The 24,518-nt window shown below is 35.7% G+C and overlaps 1 protein-coding gene across 1 annotated transcript in view; it reads left to right on the top strand.

Annotated features, from left to right (window-relative positions):
* The window catches only part of LOC113237908 (lachesin-like), a 68,804-nt gene extending 45,969 nt beyond the window's left edge, over window positions 1-22,835 (top strand). Inside the window, exons 5-9 of the mRNA XM_026474625.1 lie at window positions 11,964-12,153; window positions 18,073-18,204; window positions 19,176-19,304; window positions 21,392-21,562; window positions 21,913-22,835. Of these exons, the coding sequence (XP_026330410.1) occupies window positions 11,964-12,153; window positions 18,073-18,204; window positions 19,176-19,304; window positions 21,392-21,562; window positions 21,913-22,304 (1,014 nt within the window). The 3' untranslated portion in view covers window positions 22,305-22,835. The remainder of the gene's footprint in view (window positions 1-11,963; window positions 12,154-18,072; window positions 18,205-19,175; window positions 19,305-21,391; window positions 21,563-21,912) is intronic.
* The last annotated feature ends 1,683 nt before the right edge of the window (window positions 22,836-24,518 follow it).

Here is a 24,518-nt window from a genome sequence, read left to right as displayed (position 1 = left end):
AACCATCAAATTCACTGTTATAAGTATCTATTAATAAGTCATGAGATTTTATTTTATTACTCAGTAAAATCCTACTAAGACTATTATTACAATTGGGAAGTGTTTCAGAAAATTATTCAGTATGATTAATTTAGAAATTTATATTTAGAAATATTATCTTGGTCGTATTTCGGACGTGTTCCTTCTTAGTTATCAATTTATAACCGTAGGCACACTACTGTCATTTTAACAAGGACTATTTTTCCTCGTTACCTCTAATGCCATGTCGTCGTTTCGGGTCTCGCCATGTATAATAAATAACGTACTTACTGGGGCTCTCATATGCACTGTTTCTTTCGATTCAGCATTCTAGTTACGCTGTTGTGACTCGCGTGCTGTATTCATCTTCCTAAATAAGATTTAAGTCCGTATCTCTGTATGCATTTTCCCTTAGATTAGTAAATATAGGTATTAAGCAAATTCATTTCGTAGTAGACGAAGAGGCACATGTGTGTGATATGTATAACTGCCTACGTGGCCGAACGGTTACCATGCCGGACTGCCACGCTGAGGTCCCAGGAGCGAGTTCCGAGTCGTGAGAAATATTTGTATGGCCTATATTTATTTCTCTATATAGTTTGGGTGTATTTTTGGTTGTCTATGTGTGTGTCCATGGCACCCGCGACACAGGGTTTCCCTAGTGCGGGGCTATGTTGAGTGTGTGCGTTATTATTATTAATTACTCTCATAATAACGTCCTTATTACTTATATTACAAAAGGCGAACGAACTACGCTGAACCTTTTACAATTTTCTAGCAATAATCTCTCACAGAAAGTAATAACACTCAATTTCATGTCACTCGCGAAAGATGCTATGGCATAATTTTAATTATTTTAATATATTATTTCTACGACGAGCTTGCCTCGCTTGCAGTCGCATTTTGTCTGTGTAGTTCCAACTATGTACAAAGCATGGCCAGTCATCTCATTCCCAGGATCGTAGTCTTTGATGTGGGCATTTCCGAATAACTACCAAATATTTTACTTAGCTCCGTAAATTCCACAGCAAACGCTCAATAAGATAATGAAATATTTCTTAGAAATTTATACGAAAGTCTTACGTAAAGGTTTACGTTAACTTCATGTTAAACAAAAATTATTACAAAGACCTAGTTGGAGTTAAAAATTGTCCCATTTTTGGTCGAGTTTGGTCTTTTTTTTCAATTAATAAATAATTTACTTAAGTCACGGGCCGTTATCATTTGTACAGTCTATATATCGACTTTGTTAATAACGTTATATTTATAGATTCGAGAAATGTACAAAATTTGATTCACAGTACATACGTTTTTAGGGATAGTCAATTGGTTTTTTTTAATGTACCAAGTGACGTGACGAACAAGTCGTGCACCTGATAGTAAGCGACATGCCTGTCCATAACAGTTGCAGTGTGACTCAGCTCTTTATATCGCAAAGATCTGAGGCGCACTGCCACTGCGCCCGTCACCCTGAGACACAAGTTGACAAGTCCCATGTGCCTGTAATTTCACCAGCACTCATACCCTTCAAAAGTGGAACGCATTAATGCTGACATTACTGCTTGGCGGCAAAAACAGATGAGGTTGCAAGTACTTCCCTGAACGAGCTCTTTCACAAGGAGCTCTACTGCTACTATGGTCATGTAGCAAGTACAATACAATAGTATTAAAAATATTCTCAACATTAATTTTAACTTTTAGCACTTCAAGCATTGACTTACAAATAAATGGACGACGGGTCTAACACAAAAACCACGAAAAAAATGTCCCAAGTCAACCTATTTAAACGTAGTGACATGTAAAGGAATATGAAAAATCTAAAACGTCGAATTTAAATTGTAATGTCATCGCAGTGTTATCTAATTTTGCTTGTTTCGCTGTCAGCCGAACAAACGAAAACTAAAGCGTGAATGACGCTCTGTATACGATTTTAACGCCCTATAAGTTCGGACACTTTTTAGCGCGGACCCGACGTCCATGTAATTGTAAGTCAATGACTACAAGTCACATTTTTTCTAAACAAGCCGGTTACCATAGTAAATGCCAACAAAATGTTTAACATTTTCATAAAACAGTTTCCAGTAAAAACGTTAATCGGAAAAGCAGACGTCGTTAGTCAGTAAAAAACGCCTAGAGACTTTAGGTCAGCGGTAGCGAAGAGTTTTCGGGTTAAATGCAGCTTAGGAGAAGGGACAGTGACACTTATTAAGTTTACCTTTGCGGCTGGTGTGTGCTCGGCTCACGGCGTGCCGGAATTTGTTAACTCGTGCCTGGAATGCACGTGCCTTTGCCTTACAGGGGAGGAATGTCACCTCGACATCTTCATGCGACACAACTTCCCAAATATTTCACCTGACTGTGCACACCGCACCTGTACGCTATTATTCCCACAGCGTATTGTTTCTCAATTTCTATACCGGGTGTGTGTTTGGTTAAGAATTCCTTTTTTCATTTTTGGTTATTGTTTTGTTTAAAACATACGATGCTTTGAAAACGTTGCCAGAAGAGAAAGATTTCACCTATTTGACGGTTTGTTTACAGTTAAGACTAGAATAAATGTTTGTTCATTTTATTCGTGTCCCTTCATACAGACCCTTACAAAACTAATCGCACTACAATGTTTATATGAAATTCTGAATCGTAGTATGTAAATAATTTATTTGCCTTGAAATTGTAAGTAATACCTATATAGGCATTGACCTAAGGTAAGTAATATAAAGATGTAGGCGATGATGATTTTCTATTTATATCGCGACCTTATAATAGTCTAATATTTTACGTGTAAAATCATCATAGAATCAATCAATCTTTTGAAAATTTTTCATGAGAGATAAAAACCCGAATTGGCAAACAGCTAATTTAAAAGGCCTAAAACGGTAATCCTTTTGCTTTATATTATTTACGTTTTATTCAATTGGGTTTTGCGCAATCAAATAAATATTGACCTACTAATTATTTTTGCGGCATTGACGGCGAGCCCTGTTGACAGAGTCAGTGATGGACGACCATTTTTTCAGCCCTCACCCTTTCTCTTTTCCATATTTTAACACGTTGTAGCGCGTTTGAGAGCGTAAAATTGAAATGTTTTAATAGGCAAAGTTTATTGGCCGACCTCTTACAATTTTTGCAAATTAGTCACAATTCAAACTCTGTCTGGATTTAAGTCCATTTTAATCTTGAATACTTTGCATAACTTAAACAAAGACAGTCTTATAATTACAAATCAATATTGGTGGCGTTTATAAGTAGCTGGGTTCAGTAATTAACTCTTTTGAATTTTGGATAGTGCAATTTGGTTCAGTTTTTCACATTTAACACATCTGTACTATATACGTCTAAATACAGCTTCAGTTGGCAGTTAGCACTGAAGGGTATTTTCAATATAGGTAATTTCGCTGGCACACAAATACTTTAGCAGCTTTATTGCATACTCGAGGATTAACTCGGTATGAGGTTTGAAAAACGGGTGAGTTTTCGAACAGCCCTACGGTTACATACAAAAACTCCTGGTATTTTATCTTAATTACTTCGAAATCTTTGTGCGAGATCCCTACCCTTATGTTGTCCATCGTCGCGTAACTTTATGAGCGGATTACTTTTATGACCGGGATTAAAGTCCCGTTTGCGAAATGTTTACTGCGCTGAATTGGAGCACATCTGGACGATAGATATTCCTCTTATTATTTCTACAATCCCAGCAACTTCTCCAAAAATTTTTATCGCCGTCTCGGATATAGGGCTGCGTAGCGAAACTGGTAGTGGAGCCCAGCTTTTAATATTCCTACAAAATATATTCGCACTTGAATAATAAGAGTCTATGTTTAGGTATGACAAACAGTGAAATTATGACAGTAAATGTGTTTGAACACTTCTGGAAGTAGTTATTGAGTAATCGTTTATTTACGCTGATAGCACGATATTTATGGAATTTCGTAACAAAAGCCTTGTTATTTGGCAGGTAGGCTTTTTAGGTTGAGAAGGTTAAAAGCGATGAGTTATTATTAAATTGCACAAAGTTTTCTTTTACCGCTTTTAAACGACCGCTTTTAGGAACAATCTAGATCTGTTATGGATCAACATGGCAATGAACAGAAAGTTTAAAGCAGGAACGTTAATAACTTTTGTAATACATGTATACATATTATATTAAGTAATTTTTTTTACAATATCAAGTGATGGGACGAACAAGTCGTGCACCTGATGGTAAGCTACACGCTTGTCTATAACAGTTGCAGTGCCACTCAGAGCTTTAAATCGCAAAGATCTGAGAACATTGCGCCCGTCATCTTGAGACATAAGTCGACAAGTCCCATGTGCCTATAATTTTACCATCATCCTTAACCCTTCAAAACCGAAACATAGTAATGCTGACATTATTGCTTGGCGGCAGAAACAGGTAAGGTGGCAGTACTTCCCTGGACGAACTCTTTCACAAGAAGCTCTACTGCTACTAAATATTACTACGATGTTTTACTGCCATGATATTCATAATTTTTCTTAAATTACTCCACTAGTTTGTTAGTGTTATATTATTAACACAACTAAATGTTCGGTCCTCGTATGAATAATTATATGTAATTATGTGTACTTAAACCGTAGAGGCAATGAAGCGATCATATTACGTGTAAGACGAACGAACTGCGAAGAATCCCTAACGCCCCGCTAAGGAGCTTCATTCTTGGCACCGTAAACACATTCTTCGACACATAGTTGCCTCCGGATGTCGCACTAACGCCGTCCTAACAAACACTTAGCTCCGGCACCCGAGGAATTTGTCAGACTGCTCCAAGGAATCCACCTTCAGGTCGTAAAACGTAAACCCGCTTAATATTTGGCCATAATTTAATAATATAAAGCCATGGCTTTAAAGCGACTGACTAAAATCCATCTTCTAAATATTGTTGTACACTTAGCTTCCTATGCGGGATTTACGATCCACAAAGGATTATCTGTGAGCTTGTTGTAATATTATCTTGTAATTTACTTTGCGCTTCGTACACCAAGGTTGCTGTGATAGTTTTGACAATAAGCATTCGTATGCTAATTTCGAATAAACAACATAAGAATGATTATTTTTAGATATTGATTCTCTTTTCATGATATCATATTTGTCTTGACATATAAAAATACATAAGTAATTGTTTTTTTTTGTGAAATAATTTCACTAATTTGCTGTAATTATAAATACATAATACAAAGAGAAAAGTAAGATTGAAAGAGTAAGGGGACGGTATCCCTAGGTCGCAGGTTCAAGTCCTGTCGCGTCCAAGGAACTTTTCTTTGTGTTCGATCTTTGCATTAATACTAAGTTTAAAACTTTGAATAATTTTCATTTCTTTGTGGATAAAATCACAGACGTGGAAATTAAATTAATATGTATTAGGAAAGTAGCAGAGTGACATGGTATGTACGTACAATATCTGATGCCCCATATAGGACGTGGTAATAACTTCGCGAACAAAGTTAACAAGATGACGTGCCGAAACTCGTTGGAAGTAAAATAAATAATACATAAAAGGGGAGTAAGTGGAAAGCTAGAGAATCGAATCAACAAGTGAATTATTTCTTATCCGAAAAATCGACAAGCATTACTCAGCGTTTCTTTGTTGTGCCGTTAGTAGCCGGCGGGCTACAGGTGCGGCGGTGTTTGATTTTTCATAAGGGTTTACTTTCTCACATTCAGTTTCCGAGTCACATACGATACAACATGCATGAATTGTTTTTCTGAGCTATCAGTGAATTTCAATTCTGTAAAGATTCCAAGGGATAAAACTGCGACACGTACTTTTATTTATTAACCTATTATGTCCCACTGCTGGGTAAAGAGACGGTGTGGACGGCCAAGATGACGTTGGCGGGACGATCTTAATGGGTTTGAGAGGGAATGGTGGGAGATCGCCAAAGAAAGGGAGCAATGGAGAATTTTGGGGGGAGACCTTTGCCGACACGTTCTACGAATAGAAGCATTGGGAACAACAAGGGCGTTCAGCACCCAAAGCCCGGTTTCGTGTTATTGCATCAAAACATGTAAAACACTATCTAGTATCTTGTGACAAAAACTCGATTCGATCTCCCTTCTAGGTGGCGTAATTTTCTTTCATTTAGAAGGTGGCGCTTGGCCCTTGTGGCATAGATTATAAACGTGCGTTTGAATTTCTGACACGTTACCACCTGCAGATTATAAAAAAACTTATTTTAATGTAAAAAAGTCCGAAACGAGCGAGTTCATCCTGAACATGGAGCATCTAGAAGGCCAGTGAGACTTGCTGAAGATGATACTGTCGATTCATTTCAATCCAGCGAATTCAATGAATGATTAAAAATACGTTTAAACTTTTTTTCAATATAAGTTTTAAATAAGTTTTATTCATAATTTATTTCCTTAAGAACCAATAAAAAAACGAACGCCTTATTAATTTACCGGTTTGGTGCAACAAGGTGGATAACACAAGGGAAAAAGAACATTTTCAAATGTTTCTGTTTTAAAATAATAATAACACCTAAATCTTTTAGCTACATCATAGGACAAATAAATAAAGTGTATAAGACTCGTATCATAAATATTAAAAAGATATAAGACATTAAACATTATTTCCAATTTTCTCGAATGTCACTTTTACATTATATTGTTAAACCCAATGCGCAATGCCTCATTTGTATTTTTTTCTTCGCTGGTATTTGTTTTTTTATTCATTCAACAAAAACATAAATTTCTGTAAGTAATAATATTCGTAAGATTTACTAATTCTAAGGAGCGTTTTTTTTTAAGATACCAAGTAACGATACGAACAAGTCGTGCGCCTGGTGGTGAGCGACACACCTGCCTATAACAATTGCTATCCTACTTGTAGCTTTAAATCACATAGATCTGAGGTGTACTGCCACAGCGCCTATCACCATGAGACATAAGTTGACAAGTCCCATGTGCCTGTAATTTCACCAACTCACCGTGTTTGCAAATGGTCAAGAATATCAGTCGATTTTCATCGCTAGTCCTCTGTGGTAGATAAACTGTAGACTAGTTAAAGAGCAAACGGTTTAGTGGAAGGTCAAGGGAAGTAAAAAACGTAATAAACAGGCGGCGCGGTCGTCTATCATAGCGCATGTCACTAGCGGACTCCGGCCCCAAATAATTGGTTGGCCGCTTCTGTGAACCACACACATCATAGCTCCGAAAACGCTTCACATTCTCTAATTGACTAGCTCTCACCAATTATACTCTCTAACAACTATGCTAAATGTCAATTAAAAGCGTTTACATTCAATTTGCATACAGTTTACTATGTTGTTATATATCAAAGTAATTAAAAACCTCACAGCTGTAATTCATTGCGCATTATGGGTTGCAATTCTAACTTTGTAGTATCGGAAGTGCGACTAAATTACATAAGCAATTAATTTGGAGAACTGAAATAGTTGGGGCTATATTTCTATTTGTAATTAAGTTTGTCGAATGTTTTGTGAAATTACTCCATTAGTTCGTTAAAATATTATTTAAGTGAAATTTCTTCGACCCGGCTGAATTCGAATCAATTCCCTTCAGCAGTCAATGCTAGATGCTCTGCCAATAAGCCACGGAATGAACCAGTATACCTTTAGATATTTTCTATGTTGTTTTTGCTTGTTGCAGAACTTTGTTTTTAATTTTTAACGACATTTTTGCTGTAGCACCATCTGTGAGAAGTCTATTTCTTCACTAAACCTACCTTTACAACTATTAGCAGCTGACTAGAGATGTCTCTTTCATAATTGTAATTAAGATTATTGAATGTCCACTCCTTTATTTCTATTTGTTTGTTTCTATTTATTACATTTCTATTCGTTTGTTGCGGTTTTAATTTTAGTAACTGGTCTCTGGGACTATAAAAAATCCAAAGCTAAATGCTGGACTGGGCTGGATGATGGGTAAAAATGGAGTAACGTTTTTGCTCGTCCAAGTTCGTTTCACAGTTTGTCTCAACTTATCCTGCCGTCATGACCTAGCTCAAGAGAAATGTTTCACGCAGAAAACAAATGACTCACTTACCTGTTGATGCGTGCACGTAAAACGAAGGTTTACGCCAGAGGCGGCGAGGAAAGCCCGGACGTGACTTGCGTCTGCCTTATGATTGGGTATTTTTATTAAAATCCTGTACGCACGCCGTGGTCAGAATAAAATTAAGGCTTCTGATTCTATTGGCTAAGGATTACCCGCATTAATGTCACACCTCTATCCATAGTTTTAGCAATGTGTGCTTTCAGTGCAAATACTACTACTACGACTAATAATATTTGTAATTAGGGTTAGCTGATTATTATATCAATACCATTAGCATACTATCAAAGTTGAGAAAGTATTGTTAAAGTAACGAATATGAATATCATGAGACTAATATAAAATTACAAAAATTCCAAAATTCCACTTATTTGCCACACACAACAAAAAAAAAACATAAAAACATACAAATGAAAAATCTAACATATAAATAGTAACTACAAGCACAAAACTATGTCTATGGTTACAGATGTGTGGCGAGGATTCTGAGCTCAGTATATGCTGTACAAATTCAGTTTGCACAGCACTGATGTTCAACCTCCCTGCCAGGAGCTACGGTCTCACGTTTGTGTAACAAGCAATTTATGGAACAAAATTAGTACAGACCTTGAATTAAGCTATTTGAGGAGTGCGAAAGTAGAAAAGAAAATAAAAATGAAATAATAATAATAATTTACACAATAAATACCGATAGGGATTGTCAAGTTTAAATTTCCTTAGATGGTAAAAAGTGGAATAAAAAAAGAACAGTTATCCTAAACAGAAACTTACAAAATAACACAAGTTTCGTTAAGATAATGCTTTAAAAACTTATTTTATTATACGCATATCTGCAATAACGATGAGGTAGAAAGCAATTCCGATGTGCTTATGAAAATATTGGCCACCGATACTGTATATTTATTTCACTGCAAGGTCGCCACGAGCTCTTTGCGGATGTAAATCTCCGATCCAGTCGGTTCGCAAGCTGCACTAGTAAGAATTTGCATAATTCATGTGACATCAAGCTGCCTGTACAAAATTTACACAGCACAGAAACATGGGAAATGCGAAATGTTGGAGCTTATCTATCTTTGTAACGAGAGAGGAAGTGCTTTTGAACAAAAGTTGCGAGATAACAAATTTTACGAAAATGTGTGAGAAATGTTTCAAATACCGTGTGTTGTTTCGGGACGTTGCACTACCACCATCGGTAGGGGTGACTTTGTACTGATAAACTGAACACCTACAATCTAAATACCGAGTACTCTTTTACTTTGTGAAAACAGTTTTTAAATTTAATTGTTTAATGTTCATTTGTTTGCTTTGTCTTTCAGTGTCTCGCTTTGTTTTGTTGAAGAGTTACACAATATCAAGATTTGTAATTGTTCTACATTTATTCTTGCCCGCACTTTCGAAATTTCTTGTTGCTGTGTATCTTGTACCTTAGTATAGGTTACGTAATGTAGCTACTTTAAGAATTATCATATTGCAGCTGAAGTTGAAATTAGTATAACTTGAGAATGTTCTACAGTTAAATACATACATATATGTGGAATACTCACGATTCGGGGGCACTCGTGCGTTCGTACGCCCGTCAGGATCGCCTGACTTGGGAGTTGCGAGGAATTTTGTCAAAGTCTATCAATGACATATGCCAGTTGAAGTTCTTTCGAGAACAACAGAATACTTGATTTGTGTGCACAAACAAAAATTGCTTTCTGTCCGTTATTTAGGTCGAATTCGGATTGCAAAGCAGCACATTCTTGCTTTCTTTCTTATCCTTACACTCAATTTCATAAAATAAACAATCAGTCAATATCAGGATATTAAACATTGCACTATATAATACAATTAAAGTTAATGTTTGAATATTTGTTATGATGTTTTTTCTTAACTCAGATACAATTGTTTTATATTTTGTGTGTATAAGATTTTAGACTTGTTCTGTTGTGTATATATGCAAACAAGTTTTCATAAGTCAAAGTCAAATAATCTTAATTTCATAGGTAAGTGCTGATTTATTGCACGCATCTTATTAACAAACTCTGAACGTTTACATTGACTATGAATGTATTAGGTACAAGGAGTCTAATAAAATGATGGAAAGACATAAAATATCGTGTCGTTTGATTTTCATAGTCTAATTTCATAAGTAACAAAAATTAAACGTCTTTGTTGTTATTTTTCTCTTTCTCAAATTTATTTTCTGCTCCTACTGTGAATGTAATACATAGCACTACTACGGCTCTTATGCATGTAGTAGATGAAATCTTAACAGGCTCCAACAGGAACTTGACTACAATCCTGTTACTATTGGACTACAGTCGTGCTTTTGATTGCCTAGTTAGAAATATATTATTAGAGTCTATTGTTCTTGGTTTAGAAATTATTTTGAAAATAGCACATAAATAGTTGAAAGTGCAGATGAAAACGATAGATCTGTGTGTCAAGTTGGCTCTACTTGTGAGGCGAGGAGTTGTTGAAGGATCTGCTCTCGAACCAACGCTTTATTTTATTTACACTTTTGATTTATTAGTAAAAATCAAGTACAGCGGTGCTCATATGTAAGCTGATGATACGCCAATTTTTGTACACGCAAGTCCAAATCCTAGTAATGTAAAACAAGCTATTGACATTTTTAATAACGACTTGCACAGTGATCAAAACGTCAGTGAGCAAAATGCATCAAGTGTAATTTACTTGAAATTGTTGTATTGATTAAGTTCTATAGCCCGTTCGTCATGTTCACTCAGGTCATGGAACAGTGTCGGAATGCAAAAAAAAAAAAATCTATATGCAAAATGCAAAAAAAAAAAAATCTATCGCAAGTGCCTCTGGAGCGCAACGCAAATGGTTTTCTGGCACAGATTTCTACAGTACGATTTTTATTTGTACCTGTTTCCGACAAATAGTAGAGCAAACGTCACTTCGGGCGTCCCTGGAATTTTGTCAAAGTCACTCCGCCGTGCGCTCGGAATAGGGACAATACGTCTTCATGCAACATTCACGGACTTCTGCCCCAACATTATTAGATTGAGGGACAACCAACTTGTATAAACAATCAAATTCCTATTATGGTGAAAAGTCAATCAAACGTAATAGGTGTCTAATATAACCCAGGTCGCTCAGGCGGTGATATAATATTATCGGTTTTCCTCAAAGGTTACTCGCGTACAATGGGACTTTCATGAAATATAATTTAACGAAGACATATCTTACTAGCTTGATATTAACGGAAAATATTTTTTTCAAAGCCATTATTCATTCTGATAAAAACAATGCGTACTCACATCACGAGGTACACGTTCGACAGTTACTCTTAGGAATAGTAATGAAAAGTTATCTGTGAGCGTTTGATTCGAAGAGCATAAAGAAGGGAGCTAGTTTTAGGGCGATTCGTGTTTACTTCCCCACGGCGACATTAAACGTGAAGTTAGTAGTTTCCCGCGAGAGCGGTGTAATGACTGTGTTTTCCTTTGTCTACTCGCACCGCCCCGTCCCGCTCCCAACACTGTTTAGATAATGTGCTCGATTATCGACGCGCAGTCACGTACAGGTTTTTATATTCTAATTTTTTAAATAACTTTTTTAATTCTGTTCTACGGAATTACTGTAGTAGCGGTATGCTACGCTGCCGTAGTAATTTGCTACGCTGTCGTAGCAATTTGCCTCGAACATGACACGAAATTGGTTCTTTTACAATGTCTTTAAAAACTTTTTACATTAACTTTCTTTACCACCTCAGTACAGTTCCCAGAATAGTTTCGACGTTTTAAATTGTTTTTTGCATTGAGCACTTGGTCAAATTAGCCTTTATAATTGATTACCTACACAAATAAAAAGTGACTCCTTCAGAACTTCTTCCTTTTTTTAATCAAACAAGACTAATTAATCAAAACCTGTGTAAATAAAAAGTATATACCAACAGATGGGTCACCTATCAGTGGTGATTCCACCAGACATCGCTGACGATACAGGCTCCGAGGCGAGTGCATTGGAGGGCGGCAGCGTAGAGGTGCGGTGCACTGCGACCGGCGTGCCCGACCCCATCATATCGTGGAAGCGTACTGGTGGCCGCAACATCGTGTTTCGAAACGAAAGCGGAAAAGAGGTCAAAGGTAATTTGTGCTTTCTATAATTATGTCTTTTAATTATTCATATCGATTTAATGAATTGCAATAGAATTAGATCTCAAAATAATGTAACGTGCAGAGCAGAGATGTCTGTATTAATAAAATATTGATATTTTTATTATGATTACATTGCGATCTAAATTATCTTAATGTTTGTTAATAATATAAACACGAATAAAATAAATTTCGCAAGTTACACATTTTGTTCGTGTAAAATTAATGGCTATTTAGACAAGGAACATATTTTACTAAGTATTCAAAGAGTTAAGCTACCCAATGTTTGGGTTTAAGCTAACGAAAGCCGGGCTTACTGCTAACTAAAACCAATTTCATTCTGCCAACGTAAAAGCTGCACAAAGTAAAACGTTTGAAGCCACGTAACTAGCAATGGTGAATAAATGCGGAAATTATGATCGGATTTTCGGCTAAAACTATTGAACGGTTATACTCTATGAGAATGAAAGCAATAATCTATAATTCAGTTCAGTGTTAATTTATATTTTGCTGCAGCGACCCCATTTAACGGCTATAGCCAACATTCACTTCAATGCACATAAAAAGCAGGACATAAAACGTCAATTTTCCTTTGAATTTTATTCGCATCGGCGCGATTCGAGTAAGTGGTAAAAAAGAAACAAGACTAATTTTGCATTCAAAGCCCGCTCGAAGCGGGCGCAGGTGCTCGCGTGGTTAAAACATTCCAGTTTTATCAGATTTATTAAGATATCGCCCTTAAATATTGGAAAATAAAACTCCCGATACGAAATAAATGTACAGCGCGGCGCAGATTGACATTTGAAGAATATGTTTGATAATGGGAAGGATAAAATATTTATTACCGACACCCGCGCGCCCAGAGATAATTGGGTTTTGAATGGCTACCTGAAAGCGCTTGCATTTAGCTTATAAAACTTCAATTGAAAATATTATTTATTGTCATGTAAAAAGCACAATCAAATAAAACACATAACTTACCTAAATTAGAGCCTTTTACTCATTGCAAGTTTCAGATGCCATAAATATTGAAAAAGTTGTCAAAACTCATAGCTTGAAAGAAAGTTAACATGAGTAGCCTGAGGTTATAGCTCAAAATTCATTTCCGCAGAAAAAACGTGTCCAAAGAACTCAATTACTGCTTAAACAAAATAATGTAGCAATTCAGGTTTCTGCAGGAAATTAAATGAACGGCTTAGTGAGAGTGAGAATCGACTTGACAAAAGGCTGTTTTATCTTTTATAGTCATAATGACATACCCTTTGCCCACCGCCGCCGGAGTAGGTGAAAACACATAAGCTCGAGCAATTATAGGGCTACTCATTTTAATGTACACATACGCTGTTGTCCTTTTAACCATATGTAATCCAGGGTTGTAATTTATACCTTATAATGAGATATATTAGGCACACAATTGCGGGTTTTCAGAGGGCGTATTTAAAACCTTTTCTGGGTGGTGTTTTACGAATTTGACCCGTTTTATTTAAGCCATTAAGCGTAAACAAAAGACTCGGCTCGCGGTAGGGAGGGTGGCTGTAATAGTTAACAGAGTGGTGGGGCCGACTCTGCTTTTGTATTAATTGGACATGTTATACACGCTTCACTAAATAGGTATTGCCGTTTGAGTGGGTATTCAACGTTGATTCTTTCTTTCCCTTTTTCTTGTTTCTTTTCGTCGGCTCTCATTTGTTACGTATTTACTCTGTTTCGGAAGTCGACACTCGAGTAAACTCATGTTTTTAACTTCGTGCTTATGTCCAGTACATTGTAGTTTTCACAGCAATTTTAATTCCGTACCAGGAGGTAAAGTTTTTGTGAAATATTGTTTGCAATGAATGTAAAACATTTCTCAAATTGTTTTTTTATGGCCTGGTTTCGTGTACATTAGTACATTTCTCTGCTGCCTCTGTGGCCGAATGGTTGTCATGCTGGGCTGCCACGCAGAGGTCGTGGGTTCAATTTCCGGGCCGGGCGAAACGCTTGTCTGGCTTAAATTTATTTTTCTCGTGAGTTTGGGTCTAACTTGTGGTTATCTATGACACCCACGATACAGGGTACCCCTAGGGCGGGGTTATGAGTGTGTCCGTCATTATTATTATTATTTCGCACCCTATTTAAAGATTGTACGAACGAAATAGTCGATAACTTTCATGCTTAAATACGAGACTTTTTAAATATCACATATAGGTCATAATTTTTCTCATCTAGTTCGATAAAACCACTTTTTTATATAACGGTTTTATTTTACCAAGAATACGATTTTGTCACTGGTTTCTTTATTATGAAACGCCTGTGGAGAACTATATGAGCTGATAATGCTGAATACGAGAATAGAATTAAAAAGAAATATACAGGCTAAATGCATAGGTTTGGAAAGCAAGATACGAAAAATATAGAATATAAAATGTTACAGGCAAAATGAAATAAAAATGTCCTCAACGCTAATTGTTTTATTTTATTACTAACAATGTCTGATATCATTTATAAGATATTAAAAACTTATAGCGTATGAATAGGTAATAAGTAATTATCTCAAAGCGAGTCGGAGGCGACACAGCGCGACGTCGTCAGAGCAATCCAGCTTTTAATTAACTCACTTATTGCGAAACATCGCAAACGAATCATTAAATTAACTCCGGGAAATACATAATTTTCCTTATTATATTATCGGCCAATAAATAACAAAAATATCCTAAGAAAAGTAATTATAACTAGGTCAAAGTTGGGTAACGTCAAACAAATTGTTTTCATAACAATTGAGACTCTTCTTGAGTCGCGATTAAAATTGAAAACATTATGGATTTTTAACTTTGTTGAATTTATTCAACAAAGCCTTTTACACCTAGTTTGAATGTCTTTCTTAAAAAAGCCTTGGAAGTGCAAAGGATAATCAGTGTAACCTAAAGTAACTTCACTTGTATTTTGTGATGTAGCGGAAGAAAATTGTTGGCTTAAAATTGAATCGGAAAACAATTAGCCTGTGAACAATAATAACATAAAGTGGCGGGAGGGAGCGGAGCCCGTAACAAGTTGGGAACGACATGTCACGCTAAACTTTATAACCCGTTAATAAAACACAATTTCATACAGGCCCGCTTCTGATATTATACGCAGCAGACTCGCAGTATTTTATGTCCGCGCTCGAGATTTAGGGGGGGTCGTGTGCTATAATAAAGTTATAAATTATTTCCATTTAAATTTAATTTGACAGCAACCGTTAAATGGCGGTATGCCTGCGCAACAATGTTTTGATTAAAGTGTTGCTCGGAGATTAGCGATGCCGAGAGTTAATTAGAAGTTTGTGTCGGTTTAAGAGGTTATGACTCACATGAGATCTAGATTAGGCGCGTGTAAGGAATTCCAACCTTTATAGAACTTATTGGTAATTGTATCTCCGTAAAAGAGCAAGAGACGAAACCACAACAACTAAACAAATCACAAGTCCAGCGAAGAAGATCTTCACAGCTGTTATTAAATAGCAAATACATTCTTCGATCTATTTTTGTATTTATTTATTAATTTTTATTTATTTACACATAAAAATCATACAAAACATGTTTTAATGCATCATAAACTATGTCGTTTTCCCGTGCATAGCTAAAATTCGTCGGCGTTAGTTTGGCTGCGCTTGTGTATGTTTGTGTGTGTGTAAGTGGCTCGGTCGTGTACATTGTGTGATGTGTTAAGGATGGTGCGCGGGCGAATGCCAGGACAATTTTACTGTTTGTTTGTATGTGGATGTGACTCAATGTGTGTGTGTGTGAATGAATCTGGTTAATAAATTAAATAGGATTAGGTTAGTTCAAGTATTTTGTTTGTATTATTTAACATTTTAAACAAGCTCGTAAAAAAGAAACCTTAATTTTTAATGTATATAAATTAAATTAATATATAATATAATTAGTACACTTATTATATTTGCATACATACATATAATTATCTCAAAAACAATTTCAAATTACTTTTAGTTTATGTTTTCAAGAAAATATTCTTTTAGTTTGTTTTTAATATTTTGGCGGTTCAGTTCTTGTTTTAGGGTAGTTGGTAATTCATTACTTAAGAAGGGTATCTTGTAGTTAAGTTGGTTATAACCGTATTGATTTTAACACCTGGGTAAGGCGAACCTCAGTTGTGTATTACTTCTGGTTGGGTTTTTCTTATTTTTTTATGTCTGTAAATCTGTGTTGAAGAATTGTTCTACTAATAGGGTATACTTTACTTTTTCATGTATCGGTAGTGATAAATAATGAACACGGTGTTAATCGTAGTACGTTTATTTTTGAACTGCGGTACAGAAAAAAGCCAAAGCACAGATTGTGTTTTCGGCAAATACCCACTTATACATAACAGGTAGTATTCTACAAAACGCAAACAATTCGGTGTAATTTTTCTTATATTCTATAATAGATTCTCCAAGTGTTTTATACAATAATAGTCTTGTTTGAAACGGAATTTTATTTTTAATTATGAAAATTTTGCCAAAATTGCGCGAAGCTTATCACATAAACCTTAGATATGGGGAATCCATTTCATTCTATTATCAATTAGACCGAGATATATTTGCTTATAGATTACTTCTAACGGAGGGCAGTTACATGCTATTTGTCTATCTGAGTGCATACAACAATGTGTGTGAGCAATTAACTTCAGATCCGTCTCTAATCTATTTTGAGAGGAACTTATGTTCAAAAGTTTTGTTTTGCTTGCATTCAGGACAAATCTAAAGTCATGCGATCACATATTGAGTAGGTTGAAGTCATTTTGTAGTCGGTCAAGTGCGGATTTGATAACAGTATCTGCTGTTAGAAGACAAGTGTCGTCGTCAAATTGGAATATGTCGCACTTTGAAATAAGATTGGGCAGGCTATTAACATAGGTCAAATAGTGCAATGGTCCTAGTACAGAACCTTGCGTTGTGCCATCAGTAACTGTCACCTGATCACTGAGAGATTCGTCAATTTTGGTATAATATGAATGATTTTGGAGATAGTCTTTGCATCAATTTAGCAAAGGAGCTCTGATACCGCAATCATCTAAATTTTCGAGTAGGATATCGTGCTTTACAGTATTAAATGTTTTTGAAGTACCTATGAAATTTTATACGTATAGTGCATAAAACTCATATAAAACTCAATCAAATAATATTTAAAAGAAACGGCAGTTCTCATTACAGTGTAATAAAGGTTGAGGTAATTTTATTTTGCAGTTTTACCGAAAAGGTTGTATATATTTTTATATACATTTTCCAGTCATGTTTAAGCATGTAGTAAACGTTTACCAGCTTAATAGACACAAATCGATATCGGCTAATTGCAGCCCTTGAAATCGATTCTCAAATTTCCTTTCGGAATCAATGTTAAGTTTTGGTATATAGTAGAGTTCGATGGGACTTTGAACGAACTTTGTATTTATTATAAAAAAATGTATTATTGATTACCTTTCACTGAATTTCACGATATTCTTATCACCTCTCTCCTCGACTCGACCTATAGCTCAGTTGGCGGAGTGACACTACGGTACAGCGAGGTCGCAGATTAAGGTCTTCACAAGAAGTCGAAGGAATTTTTCTTTGTGTTCGATTTCTGTATTAATCATTGACTTACAATTATATGGACGTCGGGTCCGCGCTAAAAAGTGTCCGCACTTGTAAGGCGCTAAAATCGTATACAGAGCGCCAAACTCCGCTTTAGTCTTCATTTGTTCGACTGACAGCGCGATACTGCGATGACATTACAATTTAAATTTCGAATAGGTTGACTTGGGACATTTTTTTCGTGGTTTTTGTATTAGACCCGTCGTCGTCCATTTATTTGTAAGTCAATGGTATTAATACAAATATTATTATTAATAATACTAAAAACATATGTTTCAGCGCCTTTAATGTGAATATTGAATTTTAATCTTGAGCAGTTGTGGACAGCTTCGTGGGGTCTAATCTGGTGCTGAAGGGACTCCGTCGGTCGGACATGGGAACGTATTTGTGCATAGCAGCTAACGGTGTGCCCCCAACCAAAAGTCGTCGCTACGAAGTGGCGGTGCTTTGTAAGTATTGGCTGGTCAAAATTAATACAAGACTTTAACTATGCAGTTGCAGTAGAGCTTCTTGTGAAAGAATTTATTCAGTGTAGTACTGCCACTTTACCTATTTCTATCGCCAAGCAATAATGTGAGCATTACTGCGTTTCTGTTTTCAAGGGTAAGGGTGCTGGTGCAATTACACGCACATGAGACTTGTCAATTTATGCCCCATAGTGACTAGTGCAGCGACAGTGCCCGTCAGATCTTTGTGATTTAAATCTCTGAGTGGCACTGCAACTGTTTTGGAGGCACTAGTTCGTCCCGTCACTTGGTACTATAAAAAAATATTTTACAGAAACAATCATTGAGATCTATCTTGTATTTTTTTATATTCCTCCACGATTGTTATGATTATGCAAACTAGGTGTTTTTCAATTATATAGTATTAATTTAACGATGTCACAGTTAACTAAAGGAAAAAAGACAATATAAATCAAGGTTAAGATGAACGATTCGGTTGAGTGAAAAAAAACAAATCCTTTTGCGGATCGAAGGAATTTTTTCTGAGTGTTTTTTTCTGAGTGTTCGATCTTTGTATTAATAATTATAACAAACTAGTGGAGTAATTTCACAAAAAATAATTGAATATCAGTTCAATAAAAATTTTATTAATACAGTGAATAGCGACATCTCTCACCAGGACTGGTTGCTGTAAAGGTACTAACTGGGTGATAAATCTGTCAAAGATTTCTCATAGATGGCGCTACGACTAAAAAGTCGTTGAAAAACCAAGTACAAAGACACGACGCAAGCACATAGAAAAATTCGTGAGGTCCGTTGGTTCGCTCCGTGGCTTAGTTGGTATAGCGTCTGGCACGGTATGCAAGAAGACGTCGGTTCAAATCCGACCGGATCGAAGGAATTTTTTCCGAGTGTTTTTTCTGAGTGTTCGATCTTTGTATTAATAATTAAATCCTTTCGCTTTAATTCAACAGTCGAGCCCCTGGTCCGCGTGGTCAGCCCAGTGGTACTACGAGCTGTGGACATGCAAGTGACTCTGCAGTGCTTCGTTGACGCATCACCCAAGTCGCTCAACACTTGGCAGCACGGCAAGTCACAAGCCGGTAACATATTTGATTTTGTGACTAGTTGAAGGTTGTTGGTAACGAAACTTCAGTAGCAGTAAAGCTCCTTGTGAATTCGTCCAGGGAAGTACTGCCACCATACCTAATTCTGTTGCCAAGCAGTATGTCAGTATTACCGCGTTCCGGTTTTGAAGGGTAAGAGTGCTGGTGAAATCACAGGCACATGTGACGTGTCAACTAATATCTTGTGTGTCAGTGCTCTTCAGATTTTTGCGATTTAAAGGTCTGAGTGACACTGCAACTATTATGGACAGGCGTGTTTCTTACAACCATGCACACGACTTGTTCGTCAAGTCATTTTGTATCATAATAAGATAATCTCAGTACAGAGTACTAAAAAAACCGACCTCAAAAGTACGTGGAATTACGTATAATTACCAAGTTTTATTGAAATCGGTTACCAGAATGTGCGCAAACCCGGATTCATCTAGTTCGCCATTGTACGGGACTTGACGCAGGAGATAATAAAAATCGGTTCTCATTACTCAAAGTATATTGAGAGAGAAAAACGCCTAGAATTAAAGAATCGCAAAATCAACCATTAAAATAATTGCTCATTGTGCTATTTATAAAAATGAATCTTCATACGGCAATCAACAGTCATCCTTAGAGGTGGATGATTTTCTTCAAAATTAAATGGAACCACTATTGAGGTACCTTCTTTCCAACAAAAGAAGAATCATGACAATTGGTTCACAAATACCGGAATTATCGCGTAACATACGTACAAAAAAACAGACGAATTGAGAACCTCCTTCTTTATTTGAAATCGGTTAAAAAAATATAAATATATTATTCCTATGATCACGTAAAAGCCTAGTGTACATTATAACGAATATATCGTATTCAAATTTAACGTCGTATACTCCATATGACCATAGGGTATCAAGAAAGAGACGTCTACACACAAAACTGGGAGCATACTTGCTTGGGGTCTGAAGCATGTAATTTGTTTAGTACATTTTTGTTTAGTACATTATATACATGTACATTGGGGTTTAAGAGCTTTTCCATTGTAGTTTGTTGGGTCTTAGGAGAGTAATAATAATCTCCCAGACAACAATTGTCTGGTCTCATAAAGGACCCTGTACTATGACACATTATTGTCAAATAATCAGTGTAGTTAGTGATTAGTGATCACGCCCTTTTAAGACTATTTCATGTACTCGCAAACTTTTTCTAGATTGAAAGTTATATACGTAGTATCTGAAAGTGAACTCTATGCTTTACCCATCACGGTTATATTTTTACTGTTTAGAGTTGCCTGCCCATTATTAATTATTATTATTAATTATGTCTCCGTTGGCTTTTGTTATTAAATTTTCTTGATTTAAAAATAAATATCTAAGTTTGGGCTATAATCCCATTGCGTAATTTAACGCCGAAGTTTATAATTGTAACCGCCCCTGTACTTCCTATCAGCTGGGAACAAGTTTTACTCTTAGACAAAATTTAAGGCCAAATTCTACTGTGCTTACTCAACTACCTATAAACCAGACGTTGTTTTTTTTTATTTATCTTTAAAACAGGACCATTTCATGTAACAAACTGACAACCTTTTGGCTGCATATACCGTGTTTTATGACTGAACTATAACTACTTCTTATTTAATGAATAAGCGGTAAAAACTATAACAAAAGGATTTTCTGTTGTACTAAATACACATGAGGTCTTGCATGTTATGGAGATCGTTCCAGCCGCTCCCTACATTTACACTCCTTATATCCAGGATTTATAAGATGGCACTCTATTATTCTGTACATCCGATACGCATTTCGTATCATTCGATTTCTCATATTCCGCTCGCATTCTGTATTGCATAGCGTATTAAAAGATCTGGTAAAGAGAACAAGTATTTATTACGTGACTTAAAAGATTTGCTACATATTGTGTTCGGAGTTGCGCTTTGCGAGTTTTCTATAGATTATAAATAAAATATATGTATTTACAAAAGGCAATAAAATTTTCTTTTTTAGTCGGACGTTTTAAGTAAGGGGAGCATGGTTGAGAATTTACACACACATTTATTTAGTAAAAAAATTATAGTTACCTTTTTCTCTCTCTAGGTGGCAAGCTGCTTAATGGCTCTAAATACATCATATCAGAAGAAATAATAAGCGAATACGCCGTTCGCATGAATCTGACAATCACTCGCTTAAAGAAGAGTGATTTCGGCGAGTACTCTTGTTCGGCCGTCAACGGATACGGAAAGGCCGAAGGGATCATTACTTTGAAAGGTGAGCAATATCAGGCAACCCTATATAAAACGTATCATAAATCTAAGGCCTCGCTAAGTAATTCACAGTACCGACTTTCTTTCTGAGTTTCAACGGGCGAAGGAATAAGTTTGCGGCCGCCGATCGGGATCTCATCGTGAATTCCAGCCAGGAATGAAAAAGATCAAAGTTTCGTAAATACATACGACTGAGTCTTTAGGATTTTAGATCTGAGGGTTGGGTTCGTGATTTTAGCTGGTTTCTATAAACTCATATTGGTTTATTCTGTTTTATAGAAATACAATCAATACTACTTCTAATAGTTGGTTTTATAAGTAATAATATTCATTACTTCGTCATATTTTCAACAGAAACGCCGCAGCGGACGACCACTACGACCACTACAACCACAGTCACGACTACCACTCCGCGACCAACTACCACTACGTCAACGACCACGAGACCACCGAAGCGGCACCTGAAAAAGCCGCACGATCGTCAGAACGCCATAGACTCGGACTTGAGGCAGGCTGAACTCAATAACGCATTTAACCTGTACAATGTGAATGCGTATGGCCCTCCCAATAACACTCACAACGAGTATGCTCAAAGGACGGAGCGTCAAAAAGTACGCCCATCGGGCCCTCCACGCCATGTCGTCATACCCTACGGAGCAGCTACCTCTCTACGCATCTCAAAATACACCCTCGCCCTAGCTCCTCTACTTTCATTCCCTTTCAAAATAGCCAAACTTTCTGTATAAAAGAATAACCCGAAACATATTATCACAATATTTTTTATTAAATAGCGGTCTAGGTAGTGATGAAAACATGGCTGTAAAATTTTTGATTAAGAGTAAATTTGAGGTTGTTGTATACATTTTCGTACACCAGAATGTTTAAAGTGTAATGTAGGTAAGGACATAACGGCAAGTGGAATATAAATTTAGCCTTAAAATGTAAATCAAGACAATAAAATACGACAAGTTGGATTTAAGTAATAAGATTCACTGTCCTGTTCGAAATTCCACTTAACAGAAATTCGTTAAAACGAACACTGCGGTTATTTAAAAATATCATTATAATATCATATCGTTATATGATAAGGGTTTTTAATATGGCAATTTTACTAAAGTTGGACCGAAATTATGACTTATTTACGATCTCATACTAAAATTGAAATAATATGTATTCATTGTTCTAATGGAAAATCTTTATCGTTTTATTGTGAAATATTCGCATTGTAACTATTTCGGCTTATAAAATGTTGTAAATTTTTACGTAAAGTATTAAAATTTGTGGTTTAATCGACCCGAGGTAATAAAAATATAGTGCATATTTTGTATATGACAATAATTGTAAAGACAATATTCGTAGAGTTAAGATGCTAGACCAATACGTTATCATTAGACCGATATGTATTACTGCATGTCCTAGTACATATTTAAGTTAGGATTTTAATAGTGAAAGTGTTTTGTTTTAGACTGAGTAGTAAAATTGCTGGATAACAACGAAAACTAGAATCGGAGAAATTTCGAAGTAAATCAACTCTGCATAGACAAGATAACGCTTGCAGTTAATTTTATGACGTGCTAGTAAATGCATTCGTAAAATTGAGTGACAGCCTGATCATAAAAGTTTTTAGCTCTTTATCCATAGATGTTATTTATAAAAGTAAGTAACTGTATGTACGTAATGGGAAATAATCTGTTTAAGAAGTTTGACGGATTTTACAACCTTCTTTTCACTCGATTAAATAACACTTTTTGGATACTTCGTATCGGTTTAATCATTCGATTCATTGACAATAAGAAATTTGAGAATCGACGATTGTTCCTTTATCGAGCAGTTTACTTAGATTATAATTGAATATTTAATAAATGTAATATTAAATTTATGTCTTCCGAATAGTGTATCGTATTAAAATATTCGGCTCATTGAAGTTTATGTGTGGGTTACAAATTGTAGTTCTGCGGTTCTTATTGGGCCTTATGTAATTTGTAGGATTGTAAGTAACGAGAAAGAATTTATTGTAGTGTTAGCATTATTTGACGTAAATGGATTTTTTGATAAGGATCGGCGAATAGAGTTAATGGTTAGGTTACATTTAGCAAATAATATAATCGCTAGCGTAATATAACGCGATTATATAGTGTTTTTGCTGAATGTAAATTACTATCATTATTAATCAGTTTTAAGTAGCCGAAACGAACGAGGTAGTTCATGTATGTTGATATTGGCAAGGTTTTCTTTTTAATGTTTTAGAAGCTTACTTATTTAAGAACAACAATAGCGTGAAGAAAACTTTCATAAATTTCTCACAGATGGCGCTATGGTAAAAAAGTCGTAAAACCAAAAACAAAGATCTGCAACAAGCATATAGACAAATTCATAAGGTTTGCTGGTTATTTTCATAGCTCAATTGGGTGAGTATCAGCCACCGTATAGCAAGGTCGCTGGTTTGAGTCCAGCCGGAACAAAGGAATTTTTCTTTGTGTTCGATCTTTGTATTCGTAATTATAACAAAGTAGTGGAGTAATTTCACAACAAAATAATTGAATGTCATGTTAGGAAAACATCGTGATATTTAATGAACTTAATATCGCACTGCTATTACAATAGTGTTGTAACTCAGAATATGTGAAATTCAAGATTATACTATTGCTGAATGTAAAATTTGATTCTCTACACGTCAATAAAACCGTCGTTAGAATATTGTAAGAGACAATTAAAATATAATATCTACTTAACTCAAAATGAGACAAAGTTTTCGTGGGCTAGTTCTGGACAAAACAGTCCTTACTCAAAAAATTATTTAGAAATTATTTAGATGTCCTTTCACGAGAAGTGAGTAAATCGTTTTTCATCGATTCTAAAAAAATCATTTTCTGAGTTAATACACTATTGTACGAGTATTAACAATATTATTGGTATGTCTTAGTAAGTATAATAAGGTAACAGATAATAAATATTAATTT

The sequence above is a fragment of the Hyposmocoma kahamanoa genome, unplaced genomic scaffold (genome assembly GCF_003589595.1).
Source record: "Hyposmocoma kahamanoa isolate Upper Pololo Valley unplaced genomic scaffold, ASM358959v1 94, whole genome shotgun sequence".
Classification (NCBI taxonomy): Eukaryota; Metazoa; Arthropoda; class Insecta; order Lepidoptera; family Cosmopterigidae; genus Hyposmocoma; species Hyposmocoma kahamanoa.
The sequence above is the reverse complement of the archived record's forward strand: the minus strand, read 5'-3'. Positions and strand labels throughout refer to the sequence as shown.